Below are 17512 nucleotides of genomic sequence, written 5' to 3'. Positions count from 1 at the left end.
TCAATGACTGATCAGCACTCTTATCAAAAAAAGGTTAAATAGACTCTACAGGTGAACAGCTTTCTCACTATCTTGACAAAAGAGGAATGGTTTTATGGGCTAGATAATGCACATATGTACTATAAATATATTTTCAAAAGCTTGTTTTCATTTGCCTGAAAATGTAGCATATGTCCATAAGAATCCTGTTTAGAAAAAACTTTAGGAACTTTAAACACTTAATCATCTCCCAATCAGCTCTTAGTGTTTTTTCTATCCATCTGTAGTTTTGGACATAAAACAAAATAAGCTTGTTTGCTACTTGTTGCTTCATTTGCATAATGCAGTAACAGGCAGCAGGTGGAAACTTGGTCCCTGCAAAGAAAGTGAAGTGACAGATGGTAGCTACTGTGAAATGTGTTGTAATTGGAGACTCATCTGGAAGAATTAATTGAAACAGAAAATCAAGGCTCTTTCTATCTGAATGGGATCCTGCTCTTCATTTGTCGAATGAAAACATTTTCCTATTATCTCCCATTTTTCAGCTAATGTTGATTGAAAAGAAATCAATGCCTGTTAAAAACATTCTGGTTGCTATTCTCCCCTCATAGGATAGTAATGAATTCAACTCAGTTCCTATCTGACTGTTCACTCCAGCTGAAGATGGTCAAAATTAAAGGCTAAAGACAGCTTTTAAAATCACAAGGAGAAAGAAACATCCCCCATGTAGATTTAAAGTATCGAAGAGACTAATCTGAATACTGATTTAGAAAGAGTGAGAGAGTAAAGCACCCTAAGCATGGAGAGGAAGAGGTAGGGGTTTTATTTTGTTCATGAGAGACTGACTTCCTGCACCAGTGGGGTGTGAAATTACATTTATTAAGATGAAACAGAGCAGGGAAAGGAGAAGCCCAAAGCTGGTGTCTTGTTAAACGTGCTGAGTCGGGCCCCGAAGGTTGCTATAAATACAATAATCTGTAATGTTAGAAAAGAAAAACCGATTCAGACAAAGCAATTGTTCACTGTAGTCAGATAGTTGTTGTGAAACACATCGTCATCCTGCAGTACAAAACCTGATACATGCATGGACCCTAATCTGAAACAGGCTCCTCTTGTTTTGTGTTTTTTTTATTCATATTGTATCTTTTCTGGGCACATTTTTCACTCCTGCATTATTGAAATGCCTATTGAGAGGTAAATATCTGCCAGCGGACAGCCGTGGTTGTCTTTGCAAAATATTTTGATATTATTTCTATTCAGATAATTTCAGAGCTCACAGTGGGTTTATGTTTTATCCTGAACAAAAAAAACAACAACAACATACATCTCTAAAGGGATAGTTTGGGGAAGATGAAAAATACATTTCATGATGCTTTGAGTAAAATTTCCACAAATTTTAATTATCCCACCTAGTCAGTAAAGAAAAAGAAAAATAAAGAACATGCAGATAGTCCTCTGAGTTCTGTTCCTCGATTTACCACTGAAAAATATTCTCTCTGAGCAATTCTCCACTGCCAAGCTGGAAATGGAAAAAATATTTGCAATTCAGTCCATTGGGCCAAGTCAGTAATCAGAAAAGGAGGCTTAACACAGAAACAGTGTTAAAAGGCCAAAAGGTAAAAACACACATTCGTAGTAATTCATTTTTTAAATATTTGATTTATTTAATTTTCATCAGTTAACATATCTGTGGATCAGTATTGCTTTTTACATTTACTCACAAGCTGGGACAGACTGGCGACCCGCCCAGGGCGACCCCGCCGCTCGCCGGGAACATGACCTGGAGATAAAAACCAGCACCTCCACACCCCACTGGGGACAAGGATGTAAAGAAAATGGATGGATGGATTTACTCAAAAAAAGAGAAATATCTCATCTCTACAAAGTAACAATCCAGATCATTTACATTCAACATAAACTAAAGTTGTTAAAGTTGTTTTAAAAACGATAAAATCTCCAAAGGTTAAAGTCTTTCATGGAATTGTGTTTACTTTCGTTCTTCTTGTTTATTTTTTTATGTTTACTGCCTATGGTCCAGAACAAGTTTTACCTTCAGCTATAAACCCAGGCACTCTGGGAGTTCTTTGTGTTTCTCTCAATTTCTCAGCTTCTAATGGGTGATCTACAGCCAAAACTCTCCTCCCAGCTTTTCCCACTGCCCTCACTCTGTTTTTATCCTGTCCAGGTATCACGATTTTTTATTTTTAGACTCAGATTTCCTCTGAGATCTGAACTCTGGGGCCCAAAACAGTACATTTTCACATCTTTATACAGTGTACAACCTGGACGGTACAGCCTGAATTTCCCGCTACAAGAACATATTGTTTACAAAAAAAAAATGTTTTAAAAGGAAATCCACACATTACATCCTGACTATGCTTTTGTAAATTAGACAGAGCTTCATCTACAAAATGCCATCAGAATACAAAATGCTAATGACTGATGGGACAAACTTTTATTCAAAGAAAATCCACAGACGTGTAATCCAATAGTAGGAACCAGAACTGAATATAAAATGCATCAGATAGAAGAAGTTATCAGAAGCAACTCTGGGCTCTTTTATCAAACAAAAGGAATGAGAAACGTGTAATAAGAAGAATTAAGAAGTCTCACGTGAAAAGAAATAAAGTCTCATTGAATCATGTTGTATGCTTAAACTGAAACACATTGTATAACCAAGCTCAGCATTTTCTTTGTTCATCCTAATCAATGTGGAATTGAGTTCACATAAAGAAAATACCAGGCACTTCTATTGAGATTCCCACAATTTAATATACAGCTATATGTACATGTGAGATTCCTTCTATTGGTAGATCAAAAATTGTTAGCTGGATTTGTTTACAAAATTGCAAACAAATACTGATTCAGCTATTGGCTATTTTTTAATATGCAAAATCAAACTCATTTAACGCCACATCGTGCTTACATACAACAAAATTGTAAATGGCTGCGACGGGGAGTGAGTAAAACTGGGACATTTTAAACAGTATTTATATGTTTATTCATATACTGCAAAAACAGGGTGGAGCACTTTGAAAGTGTAGTTTAAGCAGCAAAAACCAGAAATCACTCACTTGAATCATTGATGAGTAACGGTGTCATTTTCTTTTAACTGCACCGTCACTCATCAATGGTTCAAGTGACTGACTTTCCCAGGTGTGCGATGACTGGCTCCCAGCCTCCTCATCAAAAGTTTGGTGAGCAAACATGAGGCCTCATATACAACCATATAGTTTAATGATATTAAACTATATGGTTTAATATAGCTTAATATCATTAAACTATATTAATGATATAGTTTTATGTTGTAGCTTCTCTGCACCGCAGAAGCCAAACTATTTTTCTCCTTGTTCTTTTGATAGAACTCCTTTGGTTAAAAAAATGGTACTTTAGTTTTCTCATGTTAATGAAATGATTTTCTGGTGAAGTAATATAGAGGATGTGAAGCAAACAACAAACAGAAGCAAGAAATATCTTTGTTGTGCAGAACAATAACCTCATATGCATTACATTTTGTTATTGCTATGAATGACCATCTTTATTTTTTGCTTTAATAATAGGTTCTCTCAGTCTCATGCAAAGCTTTAAAAAAACCCTCAGTGATGGTAATATCCATTTTATTACACTTTATATTCATTTTTAAATGTTTAAAGGTAATGCTGAATTTAAAATGGCCGTAGCTGCCTTTTTTTCTATAAAAGTCCCTCTTTGTGCATAAATTGTTTTGGCTCTATTCCATGTGAATATCTCACTGAATATTACCCAGATGTGTTTATATGGAAATCAGCTCTGCTATATTCACCAGCACCCCCCCCCGTGCAGCTGCTGCTCACCCTCTTAATTTAAACACCTTAACACTCATCGCTTTTTGACTTGATGATATTAGTGAATTTAAAATAGACTGTCCAATAATAGGTTAACTGTATTTCTGAACATCACCCCTGACAAACCTAACTGGGCCTGTTCGCAGGATTGGTTCTCCGGGTTTGTTCTACATGAAAACCTCACTTTCTGGATCCATTTTTTTCTTATCACAGAACCAGGATGAAAAATCTAATTTATCATGATACCAGCTCGTTTAATCATGTCTTTCATCTGGCTCGAAAGGTTATAAAATAAAGGCTCGCCTCCAGTATTTTATATTGTAATCACAAGACATTTTTATGCCTGAGTCATTACCAGCTCCACAAGCCAACTCTTATATATTCTGCATACTGTATCTGTGTACATTAAGAGCGACCGAGCTTCACAAAGATCACAATTTCTAGACTGAGTTTATTAACGTGATGTGGAGAGAACATGCAGACCTGCTCAGTCAAATGGAGAGGGGATTTGCCAAAGATGAACAGTGCTGTGATTATCAAGTCTCCACATTAATGAGAAATTCCTGAGGGTTTAGAGCTCCCCTATGAATAAGAGTTAAAAAAAAAAAAACAGAGAAGAGCTCAAAAAGTCTAATGTGAGATTTTAATTTAATTATAAACCAATTCCTTCAATCAGAAAAAACCCTTTAAATGTCCGCTTATTTGCAAAACTTAATAGTTTAAAGACCTTTTCCTTCTCATTTTATTTTATTTTCAGGATAATTTAATAATTTTCATAGTTAACCTTTATCTTCATTATTTTGTTTTGTCAAAATTCTCTGCCCTTTTTCTGAAAGTTAAACTTACAAAACAAATAGATTAATTATTTGTAGCATGATTTTAACCTACTGGATTACTCACTCACCTTAGAGAATTTATTAAAACATTCCGTGTTAATTTAACAACACAGACTTGTTCTCATCAAAACATGAATTTGAATATTTAGCTAGAAAATGCCCCTAGAAAGATCACACCACGAAATTATTATTTGTACATATGTAAAACATGTCAAGAAATATATTTTCTTTTACCACCTTTTCCTAGAAAATTTTACTAATGTTTGCCAAAGCATGTTTACCAATTCGATTCAGCATTTTGATGCTAAAAATTTACTTTTAACATTTTCCATATAATTTATTGCTCAAATTTTTACCTCCCAAAGGAGAAGCTTGTAGATCAGATGTTATTATTTTAGAATCATTTTCTACACCTGCTGCAGGACCGCAAAAAGGTTGAGTCCTGTTACAGAAACATCCAAATAGAATAGTGGAGATTATCAGTCAAACCCCCTCCAATGTACCCAGGAAGTTGAAGATGTTCCAGGACCACAGAGGTCACAGCTGAACACTGTAGTGAGTATGTGCTTCGTAGAAGGAGAGAAAGAGAGAAAAAAAGGTCAGGAACCACAATAATCTGCCAGTGTGAAACTACAAGGAAGCGTTTTACCACGCCCCTCAACTTCCAAAGAAATATGTGGAACTGCTTCATCATGCAGGATAAACCAAAACGACTAAACCCAGGTCAGACTACTGCAGCAGCAACCCCCTCCGGTGTCACTAGGGCTTGGCCATAAAACAAAGCGGCGCAGGGAAGATCAGGGGGGTCCACACGGAGCAAGCGCTTGAAACCAGGGCTTCCAAAGCAGAAAACAAGACAGGATCCCAGCATGGTCAGTCTGTTCCGGCTGTAAAAAGGCCCCAGTATATATCAGCCAGATGCCCCTCGACTTGTTGGAGCAAAAATTGTCCATGTGTATAAACTTTGAGAACAGGCAAGGGAAGATCCATCAGGACAAAACAAGGATGTGTCATTTATCGTCCGGCCACACCGTGTACAGGGATGTGGAGACGTCTAGAGGTTGTCTCACCGCAGAAAAACCAACCACTGATATTGTCCAATCAGAGAGGGTATGTAAAGGCATGACAGCATTCATGGTGGAAGAAGTCGCTGCTGTATCCACCAAAAAATGGCAAGGTTGTCCATCAACTGTCACATCCAGCAGGGGATCTGCAAAAACTCCCTGACACAGGTTCTCCAGCCTGAAAGTATTGTCCAGGACGTTGCGGAAGAAATGCAGCACCCGGATGTTGTTGTGACAGCAGGTGCGGCGACACATCAACCCGTGCAGCAGCCAGTGTATAGTGAGGGCACTGTTGAACCCAGTGACCGTCCTCGCCACAATAGAAACACCTGTCCCTGCGTCTCCCGCCTTGTACACCCCCTTTTCGCACACCCGACCACGCGGGCGCCCCCTTCCTGCCCCCACGCCACCCTGGAGCCGCATATACGTGGGGACCAGGTTGTGTCACTGCAACAGGAGCCTGACCCAGAACAGGAACTGATTGAGCAGCAGCTTTTAACACAGCTGTAGCCTCCTTCCGCTCCTGTTTTGCAAGATGAAATTTCTGTCGAGCTTCACCTAATTGCAGCTTATGAATTTGTTTCTTAAGATCGTCCAGCTCCTTCTCCACCTCTCTCCCCCCATCCTGAGAGACCCGCAAATCATGGAACAAATTCAAGTCCCCTTTCGTATGGTGACAACAGTTCAATTCCGGGTCGCCCCTAGCGTGAGCAGATTTGTTCTCAGAATGTACAGACAGAGCTTCCAAATTACCCGATAAATTTGAAACGCGTGTGGTCAAAGTTTCCACATCACGCTGTAGTTTCTCCACCATTTGCAAAATGGGTTCCTGAAAAGAGTCGGCAGGAGGAGCAGCAGCTCTGTCCTGGCGATCCATTATTTTCTAGTTTAATGACAGAGTTGTGCTGTAATCCCTGTCGTATAACAGTGATTCCCTATGGATATTTCCACATGCATAAATGTCACACAAAAATGATCATTTCCCCAACCGATAAAGCAATTTGAAGGTTAATATTATCTATGAACAGTAACCCATATAAATTTAGCAAAACCTTTCAATGTCCATGTCAGTCACTACATTAAATTTAGGAGACAGATGTTTCATAATCCGAGTCTGACACACTCGGAGTTAACCCTAATCACACTTGGGTGCGGTGTTTCTCAGGACAGTTTCCAACCATATGCTGTAGGTTTTGTATTTTATTATATTTGTTTATCGTACATACTAATTTATATATTCATTCATTTAAATTATTCTCATTTAGTCATCTACTTATTTACCAATACGTATTTGTCATAATCCTCCATTTTCTCACTGTCTTGGCTTATTCTGTAGTTGTCGTATGTATTATTTTATCCTGCAGTACAGTTAGTTTTTGTGAGTGTAGACAGCTGTGAAAATTATAATTTGTTATCCAGTCATCTAAGTTTTATTCTATGCGTATCCTGATTTTCGACATATTTCCAGTCATTTGTTTATAAGCTGTCTGTGGGCTGACCTTTGCTGAAACCTTTCCCCATTTTAAAAGAAAATTTTATATTTTCTTTTAATATATAAAATTTGGTCCAGTTTGTTGACTCCCAGAAATCCTAAAAACTGGAGATCTTTTAGTAGGCCAGCAATTAAAAATACCTGCAGTGACAACCTCCACTTCCACACTTTCGAGTGGGAGGTTCTTTGCGTCTGCATCCAAAACAGGCTTGCTGGCAACAATCCTACCGTTTTATATGAGATAAAATACCAAGCGGTATTTACACCTCCAATCACACTCACAGTCACACTGTTTACGGAATTTAAGCATTGAGAAGGACTCCGCTGTCCTTTCCAATTACAAAGAAGTGAGAACTCAATATAACGTTATTGTAAGTGTTAAGTCCATGTTGAACCATGTTTTCCAAACAAGATTTGATTCACTGAGGAATCTTATTTCTCTGAAATTTACTATCCAAATAAAAGTCGATTGATCAATTTTGTTTATTATTATTTAATACCTAATGGAGTAATTTTTGTTTACAACAGCACCGCACCAGGCTCCGTCCACCTATTTCCACGAAATTTTGCGCAAGGACTTCGTACGTCCTTCACGGATTTTGTGCACTATATATATCTGTCAGAGTCTAGAATTTATAGGGTTTCCTATGCGGGCAAAGACCCCCAGTCATTCGCCACACTTTTTAACCAAGCTAGTATCAGTTATTCGAATAAATACGTTAGTCCATAACATTAACAACACAAGGTAATACAAAAACTGGATTCGCGCCAAAGGGCGCATCACAAAGCTGCATTTTGAAAATATGCATTGGTTTTATTTTTCTTCAGTCAGTGCACACAGACCTTTCTTTTTTTTTTCTTTTTTTTTTTTTTTCCCACTATGTATCATTTATTTGCGCATCAGGAGATCATACAGATATTGATGTTACATACATTGTACAAAGCTTACATGACTTCTATTTTTTGTTTTGTTTTCCCCTTCCCTCTTTCTTCTCCCCTTTCCCCCTTCTCTTCCCTTTCCCCGTAGCGAACATAAATCCCTGTATTAACATAACAAAAACAGGACCAAATAAGTATAATTACATAAAATAAAAATTTAAAAAAATACATTAACAACCAAAAAATAAATAAATAAATAAAGCAAATAAAAAATATGCGTGGGTTGGAGGGGGGGTTGGACGGCATTGAGAAGCTAAAAGGCAACAACTCTTCACTCAATTATTCTGTAAATTTAAGTCACATGACATGAAGGGTCAATCACATCTATCTATACATTATAAAGGCAGAGCTTTTATGTATGTCATAAGAGGTGCCCACTTGTGAGTAAATTTAGCTGAATTACCTCTTACTGTCAATAGAATCTTCTTCATCTTTAAGCATGATCTAACAGTATTAAGCCACTGAGAAGTAGATGGAGGTATAGGAGATTTCCAGCAGAGTAAAATACATCGCCTGGCAAGGAGAGAACAGAAAGCCAAGACCTCCCCCTGCTGGGGCAACAGATTAATTGAGGTCACTGGAACTCCAAAAATGGCAATTAGTGGATCTCTTCGGATCTGGATTCCAAAAACCCCTGAGAGTGTGGAAAAGACACAGTCCCAAAATTTTTGTAAACTTGGACAAAAGAAAAACATATGACTTAAGTTGCAGGGAGAGGTCCGGCACCGGTCACACTGGTCCAAAATTGAAGGAAAAATTTTAGAAAGACGGGATTTTGAGAAGTGGACTCTGTTTATCACTTTAAACTGTACAAGCTGTATCACACAGACCTTTCTAACAGAGAAGTCATATAGCAGGACTAATTCGAAGAGAAAACACAATCAAAAATGAACTGGCAGCCAACTTCTGATTCCGACGAACTGTTAAACAGAGAAGCCCAGCTGAGCATCCAATGTATCTTGGAGGAGACCGACCTAATGTCAGAAGAGAGAATGGCACTTTTCGAATCAAGAGAGGAAATAAAGTTCCAACTAAGAAGAAGAGAGGAAAAAATTAAGAAGCAAGTTGACCTAATCAAAATGTTAAAAGAGGAAAATATAAAATTGGAGCAGAAAAACACTGCCTTGGAAAAGGAAAAATATACTGTGAAGCAGGAAATATCCCTCTTAAAACAGATAAACACCATATTGGAAGAAGAAAGCAACTTTTTTGAGCAGGAGAAAACCTCTTTAGAGGAGAAAAATACCTTCTTGCAGCAAATAAACATGGCCGAGAAGCAGAAATGCACCGCTCTACAGCAAAAAAGCACTGTGTTGGAGAATTTTATCCTCGCCTTGGAGCAGGAAAAGGCTGCACTGGAGAAAAATACCACTGCATTGGAAAGGAAAATCACTGCCTTGGGTCAGAAATATGCTCTGCTCTCATTTTTTGTCAGTCAGTGAACACAGACCTTTCTAACAAAGAAGTCATTTAGGAGGATTAATTCGAAGAGAAAACAGAATCAAAAATGGACTTGCAGCCAACTTCTGATTCAGACGAACTCTTAGATAGAGAAACTCAGCTGGGTTTTGAATGGATCTTGGATGAGATTGAGCAAATGTCAGAAGAGCGATCGACAATCTTGGGATCTACAGACGAGACTCTGGTCCAGTTAAAATGTAGCAAAGACAAAAATAAAAAGCAAGCTCTTATAATCAAAATGTTGACAGAGAAAAATATAGAACTGGAGAGGAAAAATACTGCATTGGAAAGTGTGGAGGTTCCTCCACAATTAACCCAGTGTTAGTATTTATTTAAATGTTTTATACAATACATCTATAATTTCATTTGTTTGTGTGTTTATTGTTTTAGGTTGTTTACTATTATGGGTGCACACATTTAGTAAATACCTTTTGTTTATTATAATTATTAACGATTTTGTTTTGCTGAGTTGAAGGACTGGCTGAGGGAGAAGACTGGTTGAAAGGCAAACCAGGAAGTGGAACAAACCATCAGGCTGCTGGAAGCAGGGGACCTGATGTTGAAGAACTTTCCTCTTTCTAGTTATAGCATAAGTCCTTAAATATTTTGATGTTAGGTTTGATTTGTGTTTGTTATGGTGTTGTAGTTAAAATATGTTGGTTTAAATTAATTGTTTATGTTTATACATTGTTTGTCTTTGCCTCATCTCCCACCCCTTCTTGTGTGTGTAGGCTAGCCTTTGTGTTTAAATTCCCCTGTGTGTTCATTGTGTGAAGTCAGTTTTGGTTTGTTATCCTGAGTTAGGTATGCTTTAGTTGATTTCTTTTGGGCCCATTTTGTTATATTTTTGAGATTTGATGTTGAATGTCTCTTCTTGAAGAAAGTTTGGAAAAATAAATAGAAAGTATATTTTTATATATGCCTTTGTCCTTGTGCCTTACTGGACGGACCGTAACAATTGGTGTCAGGAGTGGGATCCTCCAGTTAAGGACAAAGGTATATTTATTGATTTAAAAGAAGAAAACCCTAAACCATGAGAGGAGCCAGAGGTGGGAAAGGCAAGTCAGCTCCATCAGACAAGGAAGCGGACACAGAGCAGGAGCAGTGTGGTGCAGCTGGTGAAGAGGTTGACGAGGGGAGAGAGCCGACCATATCTGACTTGGTTGGGATCCTGCAGGGCCACATTGGACAACAGAAAGCTAGAGAGATACAATGGGAGAAGGAGATGGCACGTCAAGATCATCGGTTTAAGGTTTTCCAACAACAGTTCAGTTTGTTTCAAGAGGAGTTTCAGGCCCAGTCTTCTGCAGGCCTGAGGCCTTTTGTGCAAGACCACGCCCCCTCTTCTCCAGGCTTGAGGGATGATGATGATGATGATTGCTCATCACCAGCACCTGCACCGTCTTCTGGCAAGCCAGGTGACTCAGTTGCTACATGTTTGTTTAAAGAACCGAAACTGCAAAAGCTAACTGAGAAGGATGATATTGAACATTTCCTTATAACTTTTGAAAGGATAGCTTGTGTGTGCAGATGGCCAAAAAAGGACTGGGCATTTCAATTGATTCCATTATTGACTGGTAAAGCCAGGAGTGCATATGTACATATGGATATGGATGAATCAATGGACTATAATAATGTTAAAGCTGCTATTTTACAGAAATATGAAATTAACAGCGAGACTTACCGACAGAGGTTCCGCTCTCTTTATGTGGAGCCAAATGAGTCCCCCAAGGAGCTATATGTGAGACTTAAAGAACTATATGGAAAATGGGTTCAGCCCCGAGGTAAGACTGTTGAAGAAGTGAATGATGTCATAATTCTTGAACAGTATTTCCGAATGTTGTCTCCAGAACTCCAAGTTTGGATTAAGGAACGAAACCCAAAAGATGCAGCCGAAGCAGTTTCCTTGGCAGATGCTTTTGTGGCGGCCCGTAGAAAGACTCAATCGTGGGCTTTTAGAGCTGCAAAAAGAGAGTTTATTCCGGGTTTTGGTAACACCAATCAAACTGGAAATGTGAGTAAGCTGTCTGGAAAAGAAAAATGTTTTCTCCCCAATCAAACAAAATCTTTGAAAAAACCCATCTGCTATTTATGTGGGCAGGAGGGCCATATAAAGCCCATGTGTCCTCAAAATCCTGCAAAACTTTCTCAGATGTGTTTTGTACCCAGAGAAAATCATGTATTGAACAGACAAAACCAGCCACTGATGCAGACTACTGTGGAGATAGATGGGCAGAAGGTCAAAGCCCTGATTGACACAGGAAGCACCCAGTCATTGGTACATCGCAGGTATGTCCCACCACATAGTATTTGCACCTCTGAAACAATACCCATCTGCTGTGTTCATGGGGATGAAAAACAATATCCAACAGCAGACATTTATATGAGAGTGCAAGGACATGTTTACCTGTTAAATGTGGGTGTTATGGATAAATTATCTTTTCCTGTTGTCTTGGGTAATGATCTTCCAATTCTCACTGACCTAATAAATGCTTCTAAAATGTGCAATTTTGTGCTCACACGGTCCCAGGCAAAGACCTCTGGGGAAGATGAACCCAGCCTAAGGGCCTTGCCATTTTATGGGGCTGAGATTGAAGAGGGTCAAACTAAAGAACGGAAGTCTCGTGCACAGCGCAAGCAGGAAAAATTCAAACATACCACGGCCTCTCCTGTGTTACCTGAACCTGAGGTACAGCTAGACTTTGAAATTCCTGATAATATTAGTGAGCTGCAGCACCAGGATAGAAGTCTGGCTGACCTTATTAAGAGAGTGGAAGAAGGTGGAACTGCAGAGGAATTTCACATGCAAAATGGCATCCTCTATAGGAGACATGGGGAAGTACATCAGCTTGTGTTACCTAGAAAAGCCAGAAAACCAGTATTAACTTTGGGCCATTCAATTCCCTGGGCTGGCCACCTGGGGAAACATAAAACAATAGCCCGAATCCAACAGTGTTTTTACTGGCCTGGATTACAAAAGGATGTTGCCAATTTTTGCAGGAGTTGTCCTCAGTGTCAAAAAACATCCAACAGATTTGCAGTGAGAGCACCTCTTCAGCCTCTTCCTATTATAAATACACCATTTGAACGTTTGGGCATGGATGTTGTGGGTCCAGTGGAGAAGAGCAAATCAGGTAACCGATTTATGTTGGTTATCACTGATTACGCAACAAAGTATCCAGAAGTGTTCCCTTTGAAATCTGTCACAGCTAAAACTGTTGCTTTTTGCCTGGTTCAATTTTTTTCACGAGTGGGGTTCCCCAAAGAAATACTGACTGATCAAGGGACAAATTTTATGTCCAAATTACTGAAGGATGTCTATAAATTGATTGGCATTAGGGGACTGAGAACCACCCCATATCACCCTCAAACTGATGGACTCACAGAGAGGTTTAATCAGACTCTTAAGAACATGCTTCGTAAGTTTATCAATGAAGCTGGGTCTGATTGGGATCAGTGGCTCCCTTACCTCATGTTTGCATATCGGGAGGTACCCCAAGCCTCTACTGGGTTTTCCCCTTTTGAGTTGCTTTTTGGACATGAGGTGCGAGGTCCACTGGCTCTGTTGAAGGAAAGGTGGGAAGGGGAGAAACCTGCAAAAGAACCTGTAAATACAATTTCTTATGTCCTCCAGATGAGAGAGAAGTTGGAAAAGATGACCTCATTGGCTCAGGAACATATGCGTCTCTCCCAACAGAAGCAAAAAACCTGGTATGATCAGACTGCTCATGAGAGAAGTTTTGAACCAGGTCAAAAGGTATTGGTACTGCTACCTACTGATGACAGCAAGTTTTTAGCTCAATGGCAGGGTCCATATGAGGTTGTTCAAAAGCTGGGACCCACCACCTACAAAATTTGTACTCCAGATCAGAGACGCAGTACAAGAGTTCTTCACATTAACTTGCTAAAGGAGTGGGTCTCAAGGACTGAGGGGAAGCAAGATGTATTTTTCATTAGAAATGTATCAGATGAGGAGGTGGAAGAACAATATTTGCCTCTACCATCAGCTTTTGTTTTTGACCTGAGTCATCTCTCCCCAGAGCAGCAGTTGCAAGTGAGAGCCCTTTGTAACATCAATGTGTTTCATGCTAATCCTGGACGAACTGATTATATTAAACATGATATTCGTTTGAAAGAAAACGCAATTGTGAAACGAAGAAGTTACAGGATCCCGGAGCGTCTCCTTGGCCCTTTAAAAGAGGAGATTGAATTAATGCTTTCTCTGGGCATCATTGAGACTTCCCACAGTGACTGGTGTAATCCTATTGTCCTTGTACCAAAAAAGGATGGCACCATGAGGTTCTGTATAGACTTCCGTTATTTGAACTCTGTTTCCAAGTTTGACTCGTATCCAACTCCTCGTATTGATGATTTGATTTGCTGTCTTGGAAGAGCAAAATATCTTACCACCATTGACCTCTCTAAAGGTTATTGGCAGGTTCCCCTTACCAACAGGTCTCGTGAGCTGACAGCTTTCCGGACACCTTGGGGCCTCTATCAGTTCACTGTCATGCCTTTTGGGCTTCATGGAGCACCTGCAACCTTCCAGAGACTTATGGATAAGGTACTGGGGGGTTTTTCAAACTTTGCATCTGCTTATTTAGATGATATTGTCATCTACAGTAAAAGCTGGGAGGACCATTTGCATCATCTTAAGGCTGTTTTTGAGTCTCTTCATGCTGCAGGTCTGACTGTTAATGCAGCTAAATGCACCCTTGCCAAGAAGGAAGTTCAATATCTCGGCCATATTATTGGCAATGGAGTCATCAAACCTCAGATCCAGAAGGTTCAAGCAATTCAGTCATGTCCTCTGCCGCAGACCAGGACACAGCTAAAATCCTTTCTTGGGATGTCGGGTTGGTACCATAAGTTCATTCCTAACTTTTCTGCCAGAGCTGCTATGCTTACAGATATGACCAGTCCCAAGAGACCCAATCAGCTTCAGTGGTCGGAGGAAGCAGAGAGTGCATTTAAGGACATCCAAGGAGCCTTAAGTGGACCTCCAACATTACACTGCCCTGACTTTGACCAGCCATTTATTTTGCAAACGGATGCATCTGGGCGTGGGCTGGGTGCAGTGCTGCTTCAAGGGCCTCCCGGGGAACGTCATCTTATTGCTTTTATAAGCAGAAAGCTCTACCCAAGAGAAACTCGATACTCTACCATAGAAAAGGAGTGCCTAGCTGTGAAGTGGGCCTTAGATTCACTTAAATATTACCTATTGGGGACACGGTTCATCCTAGAAGTGGATCATAAGGCTCTGAAATGGCTTGAAAGAATGAAAGACTCAAACAGCAGGATAACCCGCTGGTACCTGGCGATGCAACCATTTCAGTTTGACGTCCATCACATCCCTGGGAAGCTGAACACTACTGCCGACTACCTGTCACGCTGGCCCATGGACCTTCCAGAAGAGGGGGAGTGTGTGGAGGTTCCTCCACAATTAACCCAGTGTTAGTATTTATTTAAATGTTTTATACAATACATTTATAATTTCATTTGTTTGTGTGTTTATTGTTTTAGGTTGTTTACTATTATGGGTGCACACATTTAGTAAATACCTTTTGTTTATTATAATTATTAACGATTTTGTTTTGCTGAGTTGAAGGACTGGCTGAGGGAGAAGACTGGTTGAAAGGCAAACCAGGAAGTGGAACAAACCATCAGGCTGCTGGAAGCAGGGGACCTGATGTTGAAGAACTTTCCTCTTTCTAGTTATAGCATAAGTCCTTAAATATTTTGATGTTAGGTTTGATTTGTGTTTGTTATGGTGTTGTAGTTAAAATATGTTGGTTTAAATTAATTGTTTATGTTTATACATTGTTTGTCTTTGCCTCATCTCCCACCCCTTCTTGTGTGTGTAGGCTAGCCTTTGTGTTTAAATTCCCCTGTGTGTTCATTGTGTGAAGTCAGTTTTGGTTTGTTATCCTGAGTTAGGTATGCTTTAGTTGATTTCTTTTGGGCCCATTTTGTTATATTTTTGAGATTTGATGTTGAATGTCTCTTCTTGAAGAAAGTTTGGAAAAATAAATAGAAAGTATATTTTTATATATGCCTTTGTCCTTGTGCCTTACTGGACGGACCGTAACAGAAAGGGACAACAATACTAAGAAGCAGGAAATAGCTCTCTTAAAGCAAATAAATAACACATTGGAAGAAGAAAGCAACTATTTCCAACAAGAAAGAAATTCCTTACAAGAGAAATATGAGTTCTTACAAGAAATAAACATGGCCCAGCAAAAAGAGTGCAGTGCTCTGCTGCAAAAAAATACTGCATTAGACAATTATATACTCACTTTAGAACAAGAAAAGGCTGCCTTGGAGAAGAGAATTACTGCCCTGGGTCAGAAAAACACCACCAGGGAATAGAAAGAGTACTGGCAGCCAACTTCTGATTCCGACGAACTGTTAAATAGAGAAGCCCAGCTGAAAATCGAATGGATCTTGAAGGAGACCGACCTAAGACATTGGAAACTGCGCTACAGAAGGAAAAGGCTGCCCTGGAGCAGGAAAATGCCGCCCTTCAGGGTCTGACAAACACTGCCGTGGAGAAGGAATTGACCACCCTGAAACAGAAAAATACCGCCTTAGAAATGCAGAAAAACTCTGCCCTGGAGAAGGAAAAGACTGCTTTGGAGCAGAATACCACTGCCTTGGAGAAGAAAATCACTGCCCTGGGTCAGAAAAACACCGCCAGGGAGCAGGAAAAAAGTGCCTTGCAGCAAAAAAATACCGCCCTGGAACAGGAAAACACTGCCCTGAGACAGAAAAGCACCACCCTGGAGCAAATAAACACCACCCTGAAGGAGGAAAACACAGCACTCTGGCAGAAAAACACCTCCCTGGAGCAGGAAAAAACTGCTCTAGGGCAGAAAAGCACTATCCTTGAGCAAGCAAACACTTGAAAGATGTTGGCAGGAGAGCTTGCTTCCGCAACCGGTCCAATCCTCGGTTGAGGAAGCTAGCTCTTGGGACGTGGAATGTCACCTCTCTGGTGGGGAAGGAGCCGGAGCTAATGTGTGAGGCTGAGAGGTTCCGGCTAGAAATAGTCGGTCTCACCTCGACGCATGGCTCTGGTTCTGGAACCAGTCTCCTTGAGAGGGGCTGGACATACTTCCACTCTGGAGTTGCCCAAGGTGAGAGGCGTCGGGCAGGAGTGGGCATACTTGTTGCTCCCCATCTCAGCGCCTGTACGTTGGGGTTTACCCCGGTGAACGAGAGGGTAGCCTCCCTCCGCCTACGGGTGGGGGGACGGGTCCTGACTGTCGTTTGTGCTTACGGGCCGAATGACAGTTCAGGTTACCCACCCTTTTTGGAGTCCCTAGAGGGGGTACTGGAGAGTGCTCCACCTGGGGACTCCCTTGTTCTGCTGGGGGACTTCAACGCTCACGTGGGCAATGACAGTGAGGCCTGGAGGGGCGTGGTTGGGAGGAACGGCCCCCCCGATCTGAACTCGAGTGGTGTTCTGTTGTTGGACTTCTGTGCTCGTCATGGATTGTCCATAACGAACACCATGTTCAAGCATAAGGGTGTCCATATGTGCACTTGGCACCAGGACACCCTAGGCCGCAGTTCGATGATTGACTTTGTCATCGTTTCATCGGACCTGCGGCCGTATGTCTTGGACACTCGGGTGAAGAGAGGTGCGGATCTGTCCACTGACCACTACCTGGTGGTGAGTTGGCTCCGCTGGTGGGGGAGGATTCAAAATTTCCAATTCAATCCAATCCAATCCAACTCAAATCCAATTCAAAATGTGTCCTCCACAAATTCAGCTGTTCTCCTTCAACTGTCTGACACTCATCAGTAGCTTCAGGCTTCAGACTGTCACCATCACTTGTCTCACCAATCAGTTTGTACACAAGTGCATCACATGGGTAAATGTATAAATATTGCTGTATATATGATGTACACATA

General features: G+C 40.4%; 1 protein-coding gene across 1 annotated transcript; it reads left to right on the top strand.

Annotated features, from left to right (window-relative positions):
* The first annotated feature begins 10005 nt into the window (after nt 1-10005).
* On the top strand, nt 10006-15655 carry LOC122819273. Its single transcript, XM_044095873.1, has one exon. The coding sequence runs from the start codon at nt 10629-10631 to the stop codon at nt 15051-15053; it is 4425 nt and encodes a 1474-aa protein (XP_043951808.1). The 5' UTR covers nt 10006-10628; the 3' UTR covers nt 15054-15655.
* Nucleotides 15656-17512: the final 1857 nt, after the last annotated feature.

Source organism: Gambusia affinis, linkage group LG17 (assembly GCF_019740435.1).
Source record: "Gambusia affinis linkage group LG17, SWU_Gaff_1.0, whole genome shotgun sequence".
In the NCBI taxonomy this organism is placed as follows: domain Eukaryota; kingdom Metazoa; phylum Chordata; class Actinopteri; order Cyprinodontiformes; family Poeciliidae; genus Gambusia; species Gambusia affinis.
The sequence above is the reverse complement of the archived record's forward strand: the minus strand, read 5'-3'. Positions and strand labels throughout refer to the sequence as shown.

Excerpts from the sequence above, each read along its gene's own strand:
- LOC122819273 (XM_044095873.1), top strand. The coding sequence starts at position 10,629 with ATGAGAGGAGCCAGAGGTGGGAAAGGCAAGTCAGCTCCATCAGACAAG.